A 20,093-nucleotide genomic window follows, 5' to 3' on the forward strand; every position below is an offset into this window, starting at 1 on the left:
AGACAGAAATCCAAAATAAATTAAGATACTCCACATTTCACGTTTGTCTCAGGAATTTTGTTTTTTAGGAATTATTATGTGGATTAAATTTTCAGTTTCAACATCCTCTCGGATTAATGTTGAAAAGATAAGTGATATGTATCCAAAAATGAAAACAAGGTCAGCTTAGGCAAAACACTGTCTCAGATAATCTGTGCTCTCTTTAAAAGAAATATTTCCCAAACCAAAAGCAAGCCAGGTATTAAAGTAAATAAACTGCTGGCAAATGCTAAACTGGTGTCAGTTTGTACGAACTTCTGAAAAAACCAGTACTGCCTACCTCCACCTACCCCCAAATTCAACTGACCAATTGAGTACTGGAAATTTTTCATTCCTGCTCCTTTAAGAAATAAAAATAACTCGCTGACTCTCTAGCCTTCTCCCTTTTTTGCCTTATTATTTCAGACATTTAAATCTAGCCTAAATAATTAATCAGCACGGCGAAAGTGTGCTGATATTGCTTCATTGGCAATTATGACACCAACTGAATCAGGATGACTTATTTAGAGTATCAACAAGTGTTTTTCAATGAATTATGCTTATGGTACATGTGTTAATTTTAGACCTTTACTTACATAGCCCTTTAAATCACTCGATGTATGTTAAAAACCTTCCACAGGGGATTTAACATTCATGATCTTTAGCAAGCATCATGATTTTCCCAACACCATACCTGTTGTGAAAGGCCTTCTCGACTTTCAGTAGAGCTAAGAAGAACCCTGCGGTTTGCCAGAGCTTCTTCATAAGGCACAGATTCCAAGAGGGGCTATGGAGAAAGCATCATAAGAATTAAAGAAAAAAGCTGCATGATTTCCCTGATCTTACAAATAAAAGTGCTAAATGAAGTTTAATAATAAAATTCAGGTGTGTGTCTATATAGACTAGTTCCTTTAATACATGTGAAAAAGAACCTTTAAAAAAAAAAAAAGAATGAAGGGGAACATGTCATACCGGTTATAAGCAACACTATCTAAAATCAAAGGACTTGCACCAAAATAGACAGAGAAAAGAATGACATAGAAAATCTAGAAACAGATAAAAGCACATACGAAAATGTACTATGTGACAAATGTTGCATTTTTACGTCAACTGAGAAAAGGTAAACTGGATAAATCATGGAAGGACAACCAGCTAATAATTCAGAAAATTTAGACCCTGACTTCATACTTTATATCAAAATAAATAAATTCAAGATGGGTTGAAGATTTCAATCTAAACAGTTTAGACCACAAAAATACTGGAAGAAAAAACCGGTGCCCTGGAGTAGGAAATGACAACCCACTCCAGTATTCTAGCCTGGAAAATTCCAGGGACAGAGGAGCCTGGCAGGCTACAGGGCACAGCGTCACAAAGAGTTGGACATGACTGAGCAACTGAACGCACACACACGTGTGCATATAAAATATTCAGGAGTGATCAAAATGATTAATATAATTTATGTTTATGTCTAAAGAAAACTTTTGGTAATTAGAAAATAAAAATTCTAAATATTAAAGAAAAAAAAGAAAATACAGGTGAACACATCTATAATCTTGAAAAGTACCCTGACTTTCCAAGATTCCCCTGAGAATCATCACCATAAAGAAAAAGAATGGTTTGATGATACAAAAATTGAAACTTCTAAATTTTGAAAAATTACTGCAGCAAACTGAAGGGAAAATACTTCCAACATAAACAAAGGACTAGAATCCTTAACACAAAGAGAGCTCTTTTCAAACCTAATTAGGAATATTTATTTTAAAATAGGTGAACAACTTAAACAGGGAATTGACAGAATAATATAGACAGTAATTTATGGAAGGACGTTCCATTTCGATAATAAGAAAAGAAACGCAAATTAAAACAATAACAACAAAAAAATAAAACAATAACAAGAAACCTCTTGTCTCTGAGATTGACAAATGAAATTTATGGGTTAGATTTATATCTCTATTTCTGGTAAAGTATAAACAGGTAACCTTCTCGAAGTGTAGTCAGGAAAAAAACGTTATCAAAATGTGAAACATTTACACACTCTGAACAAGCAATTCCATCTTAGGAATTAATAATTAAAACATTTAAGTGACCTTATACGTTGCTAGGAGTGTACAACCACCCTTAAGGGTAATCTGGCAGTAAATATTAAAATTTAAAACAGGCAAATCACATCATCCAGAATGTTCCACCACTTAGTATTCCACACATACACCCAAGGAGACATTTACAAAGCTATCCATTGAAGTATAATTCTAACAGTGAAAAACTGGAATCAACCTAAATGCCCTCCAAAAGGAGAATATCTAAATGAACCATGGAACATTTACATTATAGAACTCTATGCTGTATTTAAAATGAATATAGTAGCCATCATATGTATCGATATAGGTCTCTAAAACTTACTCTAAATGATAAAAGCTACACAATGAAACATACAAGTTTTTTTTTTAAAAAACTAAGAAATTTAGAAAGTCTTTATATTATATATAGTTCAAAGTTTATACAGATGAGTATAAATATTCCAAAAGAGTCTGGAAAGTTACACATCAAACTGATAATTACAACTACCACTGAGAAGGAACTGGCATTAGGAATTGTAATTTACCTATAATGTTCTCATGTAATTTTATGCATTATGTATAACTAAAAGTTAAAAAGAAATGAGAAAAAGGTAAAAACAAATACACAAAGTTCCGTGTGCAAGAATATGTCATGCAGTGTTGCATATAAGGTGAAAAATAGGAAGCAACCTAAAACTCCATGAGCAATGATGGCTTAATTAAATTATTACACATTTATAGAGTGAAATACTATACATAGAATACCAGATGCATTAAAATGATAGCAATTTATAAGTATAGATATGAATTTTTTGATATACAAAGATATCCACAATGCAGTAAAAGGAAAAGAAACAATTCTAAAACAGTGTATGTATCCAGATATACTGCTTTTATAGTGTGTGTGCACATGCATGCATGTATATACTTTAAAATTTTAGGGAGCTAGACATATACTCTAACAAAGTTAACAGTAGCTACCTTTGGGTGGTGAAATTTGATGTGACCATAATTTTCTTCTTGTACAGAAATATTTCTTCTGATTTTTTTGTAATGATCATGTGTTCGTATTATATTGAGAAAAAATTATAAATGTATTTCAATTTTTTTTTTTGTTTCTACAAGTTTAAGATTTCCTTAAGTTTGACACTTACTGACTGCCTGGCTATCTCAGCCTAAACACTCTATCAGGCGCTGGAAACAAAAGTCTAACACGGCCTCAGAGGTGAGGTTTGGGTCTCCGTCATATCCTACTTTCCAAAGTCCTCCCACCTTTGTAACACCCACCAACCCCTGCTCCTCAAAACTGTATAAAGCATAAATATAAACTATGGGGAAATTATTTCCATTCTCCGGAATTATTTCAGATTTTCCCTCTGATTTAAATGTTAACAAGAGCTCACAAACCTTTCTCAAAGCCTTCATATAGGCAGCAGCTTTTTTCTTATACTGCAGCATGCATTCGGCTGAAAGAGGACTGATGAATCCACTCCCTGTCTTGGGCCCATAGCTCAGGGAAGCAATGAAGAAGTCCACGTTGTTGCTGAAGAAAGATGCAATCTAAACCAAGTGTGACAAGAAGATCGATTTTGTTTTCCAATAATATATTTAAAATATATATCTAACCGTTTTCAGAGCAAAGTTAAGGATATTGAGAATGGAAATGAAAGTTCAACACATGCTCAAAAGCCCACATTTATTTATTTGAAGAGAATACTTAGGCAATGATTTATAATAAACACAACATCAGTTTAAATTTTCAGTCCAGACTGGTGACACCTCTTAATCTAGACAAATTCTACTGTTCCTAAAAACCAAGGCTGATTCTGATTTATTCTGTAGACAATGTTTATGAGCTGTTTACCTCACCAAATCTGCGCCTGTGCTCAAAATATGTACATTTGGGTTTATACATTCCATTTGCATCTTAACTTTGACTGTTTCATATTCCAACACAAGATATGACACAAGCATCTTGAATATATAATTTTTACTTAAATTTCATTCTGTAAATCTCAATCTGTGCATTACAAATAAAATAGGAAAGAAAATGAAAATTCAGTAGACCCTTGTCATTTACAGATTTAACATTTGCTTACAACAACAAAGATCCATGACTGTATTTTTTCTGAGCCATGATTTTGAATCTACAAATCTATAAGAAATGGTGATATAAATTAAAATGTCTTAGAAGGTTATAAGCCAGAAAAATTAAAGTCTTGGATACATTCAAGAGTATTCAATTTTAATAAACAAGAAAAAGTGACTTGTGAAACAAGCGTGTTTTACCTTGGCAAACACTGCTCAAAAAATAAGTACTCGCTAATGGTCTAAAAGGTTATCTTTTTCATTAATATTTTACTATGTCAAATGAAATTCTATGTTAGGTAGCATTTAGAAAAATCAAAACTCTAAAAATCTTGAATTGTATATTCCATGTACATGACATAGACGAGACATACCTAGAATTTGCATTTAGGTCATGGTAGTATATGGTAAAGTTTACTTTCTTTCCTCTCTAATATTTCTGTATTTCCCATGTGTTCTTTAATATGCATATGTTATACCTTCCTAGTGGGTTTTTTAAAAATTACAAATGATAAAATTTAGTTTAATCAAATCACATTAGCTAAGTATTCAGCTGCCACCAACTAACACTTAGTTCAGATAATTCTTTTAGTTAAAAATCATTTTAATAAAAATTTCTGAGTGAAGATCAAAACCTTTCCTTGAGACACCTGTTAAGGTTTCAGGCAAAGCAAATCTAAAATAAACTATGAAGTATACAGGAATTTAATATTCCAGAGTTCTAATTAAAAAGTGACAAATACAAAGACTCCTGTAAAATGCCAATATTCTTTTTCAGAATTTTCCTTAATTGAATCAAAGTTAAAATCAACATCAGAAAGTTTCCAGAATGCTTGTAGATGAAAGCATTACAGAGGAGGCAGTGGGGATAATCTGGCTAAGGAGTCCTGTAGGCACTGATCTGAGTTGACAGAATCTCATGATAGCACCCTTTGACTACAGCCCTAAACGAGAGGAAACTGTAACGAAGACCAGTCTGACTTTGGGAAAGATAACACTGAATATCTAGCATAAAATATGACCCTTTCTGATTAACTTAAACCACTTGAAAAAAGTATGCTCCCTCCTACTAAGGTCAACCTGTCAGAAAAACAATGGTATATAACACAGATAGAGATTAGCATTTTCTTGAGAAATTATGTTGGATCTATTGAAATAAATGGGCTAAGATAGTCCTGAATACAGCCCTTTCAGTTTTATATGTATGGGTGGCTCTCAGAGAAATCTTGGTCACTTAAGGCTTTGATGACAGCCACATGAACATGTCTTCCCTGATAGCTCAGTTGGTAAAGAATCTGCCTGCAATGCAGGAGACCGCAGTACAATTCCTGGGTTGGGAAGATCTGCTGGAGAAGGGATAGGCTACCCACTCCAGTATTCTTGGGCTTCCCTTATGGCTCAGCTGGTAAAGAATCCACCTGCAATGCGGGAGACCCGGGATCGATCCCTGGGTTGGAAAGATCTCCTGGAGAAGGGAAAGCCCCACTCTAGTATTCTGGCCTGGAGAATTCCATGGACTTATATAGTTCATGGGGTTGCAAAGAGTCGGACACAACTAAGCGACTTTCACTTACATTCACGTGCAATTAGAATATGACATCTACTGAAAGCAGTTAGCCAACATAGAACAATTTTTAAAGAAACTGCACTCTGGTCAGTTTATGACAATAATTAAGTACTTAATGATCCAAATGATCATTATCTAATATTAAGAATTCAATGAGAAGACCTGTCTTGAAGTCACCTTAAAAGTATGAATTAAAGTACATAAACCACAAAGGTACAAACAAAAATCTTGGTGGAGAAAAAACAAAACATTAATAAAAGTCTTATAAATCTTTTTCTGCACCCTAATTTCTGTAGAGCAGACCTTGAATACACACCAGGATATATATAGTGAGACCACCTGGTATCTTTGAATCAGCAAATATCTCATTAAAACATCAACAGTGAGTGACCCACTTCCTCATCACATTTAACAGAATTCCGTACTGTGTCACATGTTAGGTAGGAAGGAGGAAAAGGGAGACAACTTTATTTTATGAAACAGACTGATAATCTAAAATCCTTTTACAGATTAATTTTTCTACTATGTCATTCAAGGAAAAAAAAAAGAGTACATTTAAGAATTTAATTTAACATCAATATAAACCAGAGAAAAGTTACCTTTCCTGCTCCATTTGTTAGTGCCACTACTGATGACAAGATGCAGTCATTAGTTGTTATGAGCTTCTGTGTTGTTGTTGGAAGTTCAAGCTCTATTGTGGCCTTTTGACTGTAATGTTTGGAAATATCTATGAACCCAATCAAATGAAAACTCATCAGTATCTATATACAAGTTGGATACACTTAACCAACCCGTTGACCTCTCATATCTATGCTTAACAAATTTACAAAACAAGTCTGACAAAAAACGGTCCCAAATATCATAACTGGGCTGAATCGCAATTAGGTCTCAAGTCTACTTGCAAAGAACAGAGAGTAGTGAGGGTCTCTTAGCACCATCCTGGGGTCACTATTATAGCCTAGAGCATGTGGGTCTCAGTCTCCTTCATTTGAGAGTCAGTCCTTATTCTAGTGCTGGGTAAATGACCCTGATCAGTATTTACCAGTTAAAAACTTTGTTTTGACAGTCTAGTAGGCACAAATGAGAATTTTTATTGTGCTTATATAAACAAACTATGAGGCTGGAAAAGAACAGCCAACATAGGCATGGTGACCCACAATCCTTATTGGATCTTAACCAGTTTGCCAGAACACACTTTAACAATAAGAAAGGTCTGCACGGCCAAATAAGGATTGAACACTGCAGTGTCTGGCTTCACATTCTACTGCCTCCAGTCCAAGAAAATTACAACAAAGGCCTGCGGTTCTAAAAGCATAGAAGAGAGGCTTAGACATAAACATGTTGAGAGAAACAGCAGTAGGTGAAACTCGCCAAACAGCTAAACTTGGGGTTTTCTGGGTCTCTGAGAAATAAAATAATTTCATCCTGGAAATAAGGGGGAAACAGAATTAGCAAGACAATACTGATTTGTGAGGAAGGACAACTATATTTGTAAATAATAAAGAGCTTACAATACAGCCTCCTCTGAATTTTTAGAATACTTCAGTTACAACAGCATTATCACTACCAACCAAGCGAAAAACAGACCACAAGGCATGGAAATTAACTGTTACAGCAGGCATGTATATGAAGACCTTCATTTATTCAGAATCAAGAAATGTAGTTGATTTTAGACTACAGATAAGTAAGAGGAAATAAGACTATTTAGAAATAAGAGATTTAACGTGGTATGACCATGATATTTTAGCACAATTTCAATTTATTTATTAAAGACTAGAAAGAAAGATTTAATGTGGTATGACTGTAATATTTTTAGCACAAAATCACTGTTTTATGAAGATTTCTCTTACTAAAATTTAAAGCTAAGAAATTGTGTTATTTATATACATTTTATGTATATATATACAAATATATGTAAACTTTTACATACAAAAGCTTTTAAGATAGTCTTAGATTTATAAAAAGTTTACAGAGTTTCCAGATACCCTTAGCCAGTTTTCACTATGGTTAACATCCTATGTTAATATGGTACAGCTGTCACAGTGAAGAAACCAGCTAATTGGTACATTAACATTATGTCTAATATATTTTAAAAAATAAATGATTATCTTCTATAAATTCATAAGACAGCTAAGTGAATAAAAATTCAGTTGGAATGCTAGACATTTTTGGTATACTGAACTTGATAGCTCCCAAAGCAGACATCATCTTTCTACACACCACAGAAAGTTTTACTCAATATTTTGCTGTCTGTATACAATGTATAATACAACTGAGTTGGCAGGCAATCTTGGCTGACTGTCTAGGTAATTAAAATACTTATAAAAGATGTATAGTACTGAGAACCCTCCCATGACTTCTAGTGGATCAATGCTACTGTAGTTTGACGATAATAATTCTCCCCATCCAACTGTTTACTATTTATTGAATCTAAATATTTCAATTATTTAGGGAGTTCCTCGACGTTAAATTTTAACTTCAAAAAGAACAGGGAAATCATGTGACCTAAACTAGAGATTTATTTTTGTTTAATGTTCCCTATCACTCTACCTGCTTTAGACTTGAGACTAAAGATCAAACAATTCTCACTTGTTAAAAGATTAATTCACTCCCATTTTAATTCCTTGTAGGACACACATTTTCATAAATCTCTCTCTCCCACTTTTTATATTAAGACCAGCCTCCCTGCTTGCTTGCCTTCCTTCCTTCCTTTTTCCGAACTTGGACCAAGCAATTATGCAAGGCAAAGCATCAAGGGAAAAGATTTGACATAAGAGCTCTCTTAAAGACAAAGTTTATTCTGTAATGCCAGTTAATGCTGACTCTGAGTTTTCATGAGAGATACACAACACTCTTTCTTCCAACTAGGTAAGAAGACAGATTTGAACTGTAAACCTATCAACAAGAGCCCATAATCTGCTTGCCAACCATTCTTCATGTTTCCCAATATTTTTAATTTACATTATGCACACTTTCAAGAACAGAAACGAGCAGAGGCACAAAGAGGGCTTAGGAGGCCTCTGATTCTCCCATAATCTCCACCAGCTCTTGACAAATAATAACAGTAGCATCCTGCGATTTGGACCACTTGGCATCTAATGCCACATGTGAACAAAAGCATCTTCAGAAAACTTAGAAACACATTATTATTTATAGAAATATAAATAAAATCAAGATTTTTCAATGTAAATAAAGCTTTAAGATCCTTCTCAATGGATAGGTCCCCTCCATGGCTCTAGCCCCTCCATTATCAAAATTCTAGCAAAAATACTAGTAGGAACAAATCATAATATTAGCACAGGAAAACTTAGGAAACAAAACCAAAAAATCTGTAGCCACAGAGCTATTTTTGGTTTCAATGGCCTAGTTCTAGGTTGAGTAAAATTCTGGAATAGAAGACTATGGTTAAGTCTGAGCTCCCCAAATCAAAAGCTGTGCAGGAAAAAAGTACTAGTCCCTTGGGTTTTCTATGGACCAGACTAGGTTCTGCAGAGTTGGGACTGACTATTGTTACCTACCACCAAATCTGTCTATGCAAGCTGTGATTTCTGCAACCAGAGCTAGCTCCAGAAGTACAGTGACTTCTACAGTTCCTTCTAATTGAAGACAAGCCTCAAAAAGGACCATTTTCAAGACTAAGGTGGTATTGGGTAATACTACTGAGACTAACATAGATTCCCAGTAACACAGGTTATGTGTCAGTTTATAGAAGGACCCCCAATACACACTTTTTATACATGAAATCCAACAAAATCTTAAGTTTTTAAAATATATTTTCTGTGAAACCATTAATTGGTCACTAACCATACATTAAACACCACAGTGAAAAATCTAGGTACCTGGGCTACTTCCAAAGGTGGTGACTTAGTCACTAAGTCATGTCCATCTCTTGCAACCCCATGGACTGTACCCTGCCAGGCTCCTCTGTCCATGGGATTCTCCAGGCAAGAATACTGGAATGGGTTGCCATTTCCTTCTCCAGGGTATCTCCCCAAACCAGGACTCAAACCCAGGTCTCTTGCATTGCAAGCAGATTTTTTTACCTACTAAGCTACAAGGGAAGCCCTACTTCCAATAGTCCTGAATAACTGCTCTGCCCTCTCTTTCTGCTCCTACTCCAATAGCCACCAAAAGCAAAAGAGAGAGGGGAAAGAAACCAAAAGCCATGCAGAGATATAGATTAAAAAGTCAGGACTCAGAATCACATGCTAAGAAGCAAATGAAATGCCTTTCAACAAGCATATTCTTAGGAGCACGTGGCAAGTGAAAACTGACCAAAGTTTGAAAACAGACCTTCAGCCTGTAAGTTTCTCCTGAACAAAACAGGATTTATAAAGGGTACTCTCAACATAAAAATGCACAGGAAGGTGGAAAACCAGTACATTATTTCTAGGAAATTTACACCTTTGTTTCCTCAGTCCCTTCATGCTTGGGCTCTAATAAGTGCAGTATTTTGCTAAATGCCTCTGAATAGCATGTCTGACTTGATAAAATTCATACACCTGCCTTAAATCAGCGTAATGTATTTTTGGCTAAAGTTCTGCACACAAGGGTTTCTCATCAGTACTTTGTTTACCTTCAGGAAAGAAGCAGATGGGAAAAGCAGAAGGCAGTAAGCTGTGTACTTTACCGTAAGCCAAATGCTACTAAGCCTTTATCTGGGGTCTATTAGCCTTGGCAGTATTTGTTTAAATCTCATTCAGGCAGATCTCAGAAAAGGGATGAAATTTATTTATGTTCTTTTTCAAGTCTCACCTTTCATGACATCATGGAATCCATGCAGAGCAGCACCAACATTTGTTAACACAGAACTGTAGTTTGTCTGAAGGAGTCCATCTGGCTCTGTACCTAGGAAACCAAGATCACAGACCTAAGCTTTGTCCCAGAAGACGTCACCTGAAAAACTGAGCCCACCATCTTCTCTCCACCTTCAGGAAGAGAATCAGTACCACTTGTGACATGTTGAACATAATGGCTCTCAAAGTTCCTGCAGACACATTCAGACAGAATGGTGATGATTACAGACACCTAAACTGATCTGGAGCAGCAGCGGCGCAGCACTGGAGCGACTGTGAGGAGACACTTCGCGTCCAAGGGCAGAGATACATAAGGGTCATTGGAATTAAATTCACCCATTCCAGTCCATTTTAGTTCGCTGATTCCCAAAATGTCGACATTCACTCTTGCCATCTCCTGTCTGACCAATTCCAATTTGCTTTGATTCATGGACCTAACATTCCAGGTTCCTATGCAATATTGCTCTTTACAGCATGGACTTTGCTTCCATCACCAGTCACATCCACAACTGGGTGTTGCTTTGGCTCCGTCTCTCCATTCTTTCTGGACTTATGTCTCCACTGATCTCCAGGAGCATACTGGGCACCAAGCGACCTGGGGAGTTCATCTTTCAGTGTCCTATCTTTTTGCCTTTTCATACTGTTTACGGGGTTCTCTAGGCAAGAATACTGAAGTGGTTTGTCATTCCCTTCTCCAGTGAACCACATTTTGTCAGAACAAAATGGGTGGCCCTACATGGCATAGTTTCATAGTTTCATTGATTTAGACAAGACTGTGGTCCATGTGATCAGATTGCTTAGTTTTCTGTGATTGTGGTTTTCAGTCTGTCTGCCCTCTGAGAGAGAAGGATAAGAGGTTTATGGAAGCTTCCCGATAGGAGAGACTGACTGGGGGGAAACTGGGTCTTGTTCTGATGGGCGGGGCCATGCTCAGTAAATCTTTAATCCAATTTTCTGTTGATGGGTGGGGCTGTGTTCCTCCCAGTTATTTACCTGGGGGCCAAACCATGGTGGAGGTAATGAAGATAATGGTGACCTCCTTCAAAAGGTCCCTTGCAGGCACTGCTACACTCAGGGCCCCCAACCCTGCAGCAGGCACCGCCAACCCACGCCTCCACCGGAGACTCATGGATACTCCTAGGCAAGTCAGGGTCAATCTCTTTTGGGGTCACTGCTCCTTTCTCCTGGGTCCTGGTGCACACAGGTTCTGATTGTGCCCTCCAAGAGTCTATTTCCCAGTCCTGTGTAAGTTCTGGCAGCTCTATGGTGGGGTTAATGGCGACCTCCTCCAAGAGGGCTTATGCCACACCCAAGTCTGCTGCACCCAGAGCCCCTGCCCCTGCGGCAGCCCACTGCTGATCTGTACCTCCACAGGAGAGGCTCAAACACAGTTCTGACTCAGTCTCTGTGTGGTCTCTGGGTTCTGGTGCACACAAGGTTTGTTTGAGCCCTCTGAGCATCTCTGGCGGGAATGGGGTTTGATTCTAAACGCGAACTCGCCCCTCCTACCGTCTTCCCGGGTCTTCCCCTTTGCCCTTGGACGTGGGCTATCTTCTCACAGCTGCTCCAGTGTTGCGCAGCCGCCGCTCCAACGCCTACCGTCTTGCTGAGGCTTCTCTGACCTTGGACATGGGGTATCTCATGAGTGAGAGTGAAAAAGTTGGCTTAAAGCTCAATATTCAGAAAACTAAGATCATGGCATCCGGTCCCATCACTTCATGGCCAGTGGATGGGAAAACAGTGCAAACAGTGACAGACTTTATTTTGGGGGCTCCAAAATCACTGCAGATGGTGACTGCAGCCATGAAATTAAAAGACGCTTACTCCTTGGAAGAAAAGTTATGACCAACCTAGACAGCATATTAAAAAGCAGAGACATTACTTTGCCAACAGAAGTCCATCTAGTCAAAGCTATGGTTTTTCCAGTAGTCATGTATGGATGTGAGAGTTGGACTATAAAGAAAGCTGAGCTCCAAAGAATTGATGCTTTTGAACTGTGGTGTTGGAGAAGACTCTTGAGAGTCCCTTGGGCTGCAAGGAGATCCAACCAGTCCATCCTAAAGGAAATCCGTCCTGAATATTCATTGGACGTACTGATACTGAAGCTGAAACTCCAAAACTTTGGCCACTTGATGTGAAGAACTGACTCATTTGAAAAGACCCTGATACTGGGAAAGATTGAAGGCGGGAGGAGAAGGGGACGACAGAGGGTGAGATGGTTGCATGGCATTAGTGACTCAATGGACAAGAGTTTGAGTAAGCTCCAGGAATTGGTGATGGACAGGAAGGCCTGGCGTGCTGTAGTCCACGGGGTCGCAAAGCATCGTACACAACTGAGCGACTGAACTGAAACAGATTTGTATTCCTCATGTCCACAGTTAGTAATGGTTAAGAATCAAAATTAAATTGCTAGGCAGGATTATGTCTTTCATGATTCTCTATGAAATGAAAAGTCTTTGTGAATTTCACCTGTTACTACAGAACACATTTCTCATTTTGTTCTTTTCCCTACATATTACTGTTTGCTGAACATCACTAAAAACACTGCTATTCAAACATCGTAATTCTAATTCCGGCATGACAGCATAAGCAAGCTCCACATATCCACTCTCCAGCCCAACTGATGAAAATTATTTAAAAACAACCACTTAAAACTCTGGAAATTATCCTAAGGGCATCCAGCTAATGAAGAAACAGTTACTCAAGAAAATCTGTATCAATTCACTGACAACAGCAACAATCTGTGCTATCTGAACCCACTTCCTTTCCCCCGCCCAGTCAGTGAGCTAGAAACCCCAGTCCAGAGAGTACAGCAAAGAACACCAAACTCCCTCGCCCTAATTCAGTAGAGAGCCGCATTCCTTATCCAGCTCCCTGTTGCTGAGGCTAAATTCTAGTTAAGTATGACTCAGGGGTGGGGGTTCTCTTCTTTCACCCAGCCCTGACTTGTGGGATGTTGAGAATCTGTGGCCATGAACACCCTGACCCCAGCTCAGTAACAGGAGTTCCTTGCTGAAAGAGGCAAGTAGAGGCGACAGGGGGCTGCTACCCTCTCCATGGAGTACTCAGCTATACATACAGGGATGTCACTCTAAGAGAAGTACATCTTTGTCCTCACCCCTAGCAGAGAACTATGGCTCAGAGATTTAACCCAGGGGAGAAATAGTCATTTAAACAGAAAACTCTCAATGTTTTCCCAAAAGAATTGACTTTATTCACAACAGACTGTATCGAAGTTCAAGCCCAGGGGTACCGTCAAAAATAACGGCACCTGTGCTGAAGGTAACTAGGAGGAAATTGGTATGTTCATTGGAGATATAAGGTAAACAGACAACGATGATCAACCGATTCTTAACAAGGGTGCCAAGAACATTCAATATGGGAGAAACAGTCTTTTTAATAAATGGTACTGAGACAACTGGACAGTCACATGCAAAAGATGAAGTTGGACCTTTACCTCACACTATATACAAAAATTAACTCAAAATGGATCAAAGACTTAAATGTAAGAGCTAGAAGTATAAAACAAAAGAAAACCTAAAGGTGGGCAAGAATCCCTTAGAAGAAATGGAGTAGCCCTCATAGTCAACAAAAGAGTCCAAAATGTAGCACTTAGATGCATCTCAAAAATGAGAATGATTTCAGTTCGTTTTCAAGACAAACCATTCAACATCCCAGTAACCCATGTCTATGCCCCAACCACTAATGCCAAAGAAGCTGAATGGTTCTATGAAGACCTACAAGACCTTCTAGAACTAACACCAAAAAAAGATGTTCTTTTCTTCATAGAGGACTGGAATGCAAAAGTAGGAAGTCAAGAGACACCTGGAGTAACAAGCAAGTTCAGCCTTGGAGTACAAAATGAAGCAGGGCAAAGGCTAATAGAGTTTTGCCAAGGGAATGCACTGGTCATAGCAAACACCCTCTTGCAACAACGCAAGAGAAGACTACACATGGACATCACCAGATGGTCAATACAGAAATCAGATTGATTATATTCTTTGCAGCCAAAGATGGAGAAGCTCTATACAGTCAGCAAAAACAAGACCAGGAGCTGACTGTGGCTCAGATCATGAACTCCTTATTGCCAAATTCAGACTTAAATTGAAGAAAGTAGGGAAAACCACTAGACCATTCAGGTAAGATCTAAATCAAACCCCTTATGATTACACAGTGGAGATGATGAACGGATTCAAGGGATTAGATCTGGTCAACAGAGTGCCTGAAGAACTATGGAAGGAAGTTTGGAACATTGTGCATGAGGCGGTGACCAAAACCATCCCTAAGAAAAAGAACACAAGCAGGAAAAATGGTTATCTGAGGAGGCCTTACAAATAGCTGAGAAAAGAAGAGGAGCAAAAAGCAAGGTAGAAAGGGAAAGATATAACCAACTGAATGCAGAGTTCCAGAGCATAGCAAGGAGAGATAAGAGAGCCTTCTAAGCAATGACGAACCTAGACAGCATATTAAAAGGCACAGATGTTACTTTGCCAACAAAGGTCTGTATAGTCAAAGCTATGGTTTTTCCAGTAGTCATTTACAGATATGAGAGCTGAACCATAAAGAAGGTTGAGCACCAAAGCATTGATACTTTTGAACTGTAGTGCTGGAGAAGACTCTTGAAAGTTCTCTGGACAGCCAGGAGATCAAACCAGTCAATCCTAAAGGAAATCAACACTGAACATTCACTGGAAGGACTGATGCTGAAGTTGAACCTCCAATGCTTTGGCCACCTGATGCAAAGAGCCGACCCCCTGGAAAAGACGCTGATGCTGGGCAAGATTGATGGCAAGAGGAGAAGGGGGAGACCGAGGATGAGACGGTTGGATAGCATCATCAACTCAATGGACATGAGTTTGAGAAAACTTCAGGAGATAGTGAAGGACAGGGAAGCCTGGCATGCTGCAGTCCATGGGGTCACAACACGACTGAGTGACTGAACAAGTCTTAGTCATTAGACCACCGGGGATTCTTAATTTAACTCAGTAACACATTTACCTTCATTTTATCAGTGGGAAAACAGAAGCAGAAAAGTAAAGTGATTTGCCCAAGGCCATAAATGTATAAAGGGCTGCAGGATATGAATTCAAGTCTTTCTGGCCCCAGATCCTAGGCTCTTCTCACTCAAACATGCCAAACCACCTCCCGTCTCCAACTTCTTATACTCTAAGCTCTTCACATTGAACCATGAGTAACAAAGGCACTTACTTGGCAAGGCAAGAAGAGCAATGTAAGTCTGCAGCTTCTCAAACACAGCTGTCATCTTTTTCATGTCCTGGGACAGCTCTAGATTCCTGGCTCGTAATGCAGACGTGCAAAGGGAAGCGTCACATTCTTCTTCTAGGCTAGGAATGGGCAGATTTTATAAAAGTGAGCATCCCAAATGATTTTCAATCAGCTATAAGAAACTACCTAAATCCTAAAACATCTATATCTGAAGAGAGAATGTACCAAAAAAATAAACGAGCTCACTGACAAAGTTCCATTTTGTTATACCATCATGTACACACTGGCTTCCTCCAGTGCCAATGCAGCAGAAGACAACTAAATGGAAGAAAAGGTGCCCACTGTCTTCCATCCTGAGAGGAGTACAAAAATGCTTCCCTTTAAAATATTTTCAGGAGAAACATACTTCATAGGCTGAATTTCTAAAGAGAATTAAACAGGCACTGGGAGAGAGAATCAAGAAGAAACCTTTTTCAGTGAGTTGTTTAGTCACTAACTCATGTCCGACTCTTTGGGACCCCATAAACTGCAGCCCACCAGTCTCCTCTGTCTGTGGGATTTCCGAGGCGAGAATACTGTTGTGGGTTGTCATTTCCTTCTCCAGGGGATCTTCCTAACCCACGGATTGAACCCATCTCCTGTATTAGTAGGTGGATTCTTTATCACCGAGCCATCAGGGAAGTGTGTGTAATTTCAAACGTCAGACAAATTGGAAAAACCAATCTGTAAGTGCAATACAAAAGTAAATGCTTAACATTCACAAAATATAATCATTTTCCATTTTAAATGGTGCTTGGGAAAACTTATTATAAGGTTAAAAATCTATGTAGACTCTTAAGAGTACTTATTAAAATGTGCAATAATCAAGTAAAATGCTTTTTACACAAAGCTAGAAAAGTTATTAGCACAAGAATTATATACTTGTGATGTGAAATCAAGAATCACATCCATTCCCTTGACCTTGACACTTCTGCTCTATTTATTTATAGCAGACAGCTTCATTCAATACTAAACCCATTTACTACTAATGAACATGTCATCTTGCCAACTAGAGTGGTATTTAAACCAATGGCAAAAAAAATCACGTAAAATACATGAAAATCTGATTAGGTAGGGCTGAAAACATATGGGACAGAACATTCCCAAGAATAGGAATCTTAGATCAAGAAAGGACTTACCCAGTGTTTCTAAAAATGTAATAGTGAAAAAATAAATTAAGATAAAATAAAAATGCATTAACTCTTTCACGTAGTAAATACCACTTTTACAATGGTTCTTACATTCTTTTAAACATAAGCTAAATCAATAAAATATATTCAATTCAGTGTTAAACTTTCAGAGTCAATTTTCAGAAAAACTTCAATTATACTGAACTAAAACATTTAAGGATCTGAACGAAACTATAATGCACAATTATGAGGTCATAATTCCCTGATTCCTAAAATTCTGTCATGTGCACAAATCATAGAATTCTGTTACTGAAATAACTTGTTAGGTTAGAATTAGGAAATAAGATGGTTCTTAACATATATAAATTTTTTAATAATAAAACTTCATATTTTTGAAAAGTTAAAACCTACTACTTTAGTTTATAAGGACTAAAAAACTATAATTACTCGTATATTTTCAGTATCTGTAAGCTTTTCATCTATGCCTTTCCTAAACCTTATTTTGCAATCTACTATAATACCTATGGGCTTCCCAGGTAGCTCAGCGATAAATAATCTGCCTGGCAATGCAGGAGACAGGTTCAATCCCTGGGTCGGGAAGATGCCCTAGAGAAGGAAATGGCAACACACTCCAGTATTCTTGCCTAGAGAATCCCCAAGGACAGAAGAGCCTGTCAGGCTACAGTCCATGGGGTTGCAAAGAGTCAGTCATGACTTACGGAATAAACAACAATAATAATACATATCAATAATAGTACATATATGTTCTCATTTCTCTTATTTCCAGTTGCATTATTCTTTGTCTTTTTTAAAAGACTAAATCTTAGGATGAAAAGATTTAGATGAATTAGGAGCCTTTGTAGTTTTAGATCGAAAGTATCAAAATGTACAATCAGTTCAGTTCAGTTCAGTCGCTCAGTTGTGTCCGACTCTTTGCGGCCCCAAGAATCGCAGCACGCCAAGCCTCCCTGTCCATCACCAACTCCTGGAGTCCACCCAAACCCATGTCCATCGAGTCAGTGATGCCATCCAACCATCTTATCCTCTGTCGTCCCCTTCTCCTCCTGCCCTCAATCTTTCCCAGCATCAGGGTCTTTTCAAATGAGTTAGCTCTTCACATCAGGTGGCCAAAGTATTGGAGTTTTCAGCTTCAACATCAGTCCTTCCAATGAACACCCAGAACTAATCTCCTTTAGGATGGACTGGTCTAGTCTCAAATTTCCAGTTATATAAATTATTTTCTCTTGACTTTTCAGGAATGTTTAAGGTGGAATATTTAAGGTTACTAAATGACTCATCCTATGAGGGTTGGAGGATGTACACAGTTTTTATTTTATAACTTAAATGACCAATAATAAAAACAGCATACTATTTAAAAGAAACCTAAGGATTACAGATTCAAATATAGAGGTTAACTATTATTACCCCCATTTAGATGTTTTCAGTAAAAGGATAACAAATACCGAAAACTAAAATATTTCCTTTAATAAATGTGTCATTCACAATTACTAAAAATACTGGTTCATGTTGCATTACATGCTTATAGCACTAATTACAGTTCAAAACTATTGAAGAAACTCTAGCTGAGAAACTACAATTCAGTTTTCTTAAAGATAAGTTTGTGCTGCTCAAGCCATGATTTTCCTTTTTCACAAACATCCAAATTGGTTATGGTGCAAAAAGGTCAGGCAGAGCACAAGAGGCACAGGCTGTTACTTTATTAACTCCAGCACAGCTCAGACATCTCACAATTCCCCAAGCTCTCTGGCCCAGAGCAGTAAGTACCTTTTTAATTGATAAGGAAGAATCTTCCTAAGAAAACATATGTAAGAGGTTAAATGCTCTGAAAAAGTTTTCAATTTCACAGTTGTCTCCTGGAAAAGAAAAACAATTTCAAGATTAATAATTTTGTCTGAAAAAGAAGCACTCCCACTTCCAGAAGTAAACCAGAAGAAAATTACCAGGACGGTCACAGTATCCTCAGTAATACTTTCAAATAAATGAAGCATTCCTTCCTCAAGAGGGCGGACGTAGGATGCATTTTCATGAAGATACTGTGAGAACTAAATAGCAGGGGAAGAATTCTGAGTTAAATCACTGGAAAATAAAGGATATCAAAACATCTGTAAATAGACACATTGAATTATAAACCTTAATTCTTTTGCAAACTTTTTCTTGGGAAATTTGACTTTTACACAAAGTTCCCCTCTAACAATCCCAGATACTAAACCCAAGAGCCCATTCCATGGCAAAGTGACAAACCAGCAGACGGATGACATAATTAACAACTAGGCATGAGGCAAGTGGGGAGGGGATACTATTAACAACACAGCACCAACAGGCCTTCTTTCCGAAACAACCAGTTCTTCATAGGGGTGCCAGTTAAGATTAAAAAAAAAGATTTGCTATTTTGAGTCAAAACCGTAGGACAGATTCTTGTGTTACATAACTCATTTTTTATAAACAAGACTTTTGAGTACAGCTTATATTCAATGCATACAATGTTCAAGGTCAACACATTCTAGGAATATAACTATCATCAAAATGAGAATATAAAAACTTTTATAACTGTCATGGATATTGTAATACTTATGAAGAACTAATTCAATATGAAGAACAGACTCAGAAAAAGATCCTCCAGGCATTGAGACAATTGAGAAACAAGAAGTTAATTTTTCACATGCGAAATATATCAGTTTTTTAAATATTGTATAATGGCTCAAATATTGATTTCTCTGTATAGCAATGTAAAGTCTCATTTTGCAGTAATGTGATTCAACTAGTCCAACTGCAAACTACACAGAAATATGGCCCGGAAAACTCAGTCTCTCTGGGCTGTTAAATACGTTGAACTCTAAGCTCATGTATAAAAGTCTCCTTTATGATTTTATGAACAAGTCTAAATGCTTTGGTCATCTTTTAACAAATGGTTACTGAATCTTCAATAATAGAGACTTAATAGAAAAGTCACAGAAGGTCTTTCAGAGATAAAAGTACCAAAGGTAAAATACTGAGAAAAATATGAATTCTTCAGAGTAATGAAATATTTCCATTAGGATTAACATATTTGATTCTCCCTGTGTGAGCACAATATGGTAACAAGCTAAGTAAAATAATGGTGGAAATTCCCTGGCAGTCCAGTGGTTAAGACGTCGTGCTTTCACTGCCGGGG

General features: G+C 37.6%; 1 protein-coding gene across 1 annotated transcript in view; it reads right to left on the reverse strand.

Moving 5' to 3' along the window:
• Positions 1–20,093, reverse strand: part of PPP1R21 (protein phosphatase 1 regulatory subunit 21) — a 61,185-nt gene that overhangs the window by 13,980 nt on the left and 27,112 nt on the right. Inside the window, exons 10-16 of the mRNA XM_061155455.1 lie at positions 18,883–18,984; positions 18,707–18,795; positions 15,735–15,871; positions 10,486–10,578; positions 6,330–6,457; positions 3,483–3,635; positions 713–805 (exon numbers count right to left, since the gene is read on the reverse strand). Coding sequence (XP_061011438.1) covers positions 713–805; positions 3,483–3,635; positions 6,330–6,457; positions 10,486–10,578; positions 15,735–15,871; positions 18,707–18,795; positions 18,883–18,984 — 795 coding nt within the window. The remainder of the gene's footprint in view (positions 1–712; positions 806–3,482; positions 3,636–6,329; positions 6,458–10,485; positions 10,579–15,734; positions 15,872–18,706; positions 18,796–18,882; positions 18,985–20,093) is intronic.

The sequence above is a fragment of the Dama dama genome, chromosome 11, assembly GCF_033118175.1.
Source record: "Dama dama isolate Ldn47 chromosome 11, ASM3311817v1, whole genome shotgun sequence".
In the NCBI taxonomy this organism is placed as follows: Eukaryota; Metazoa; Chordata; class Mammalia; order Artiodactyla; family Cervidae; genus Dama; species Dama dama.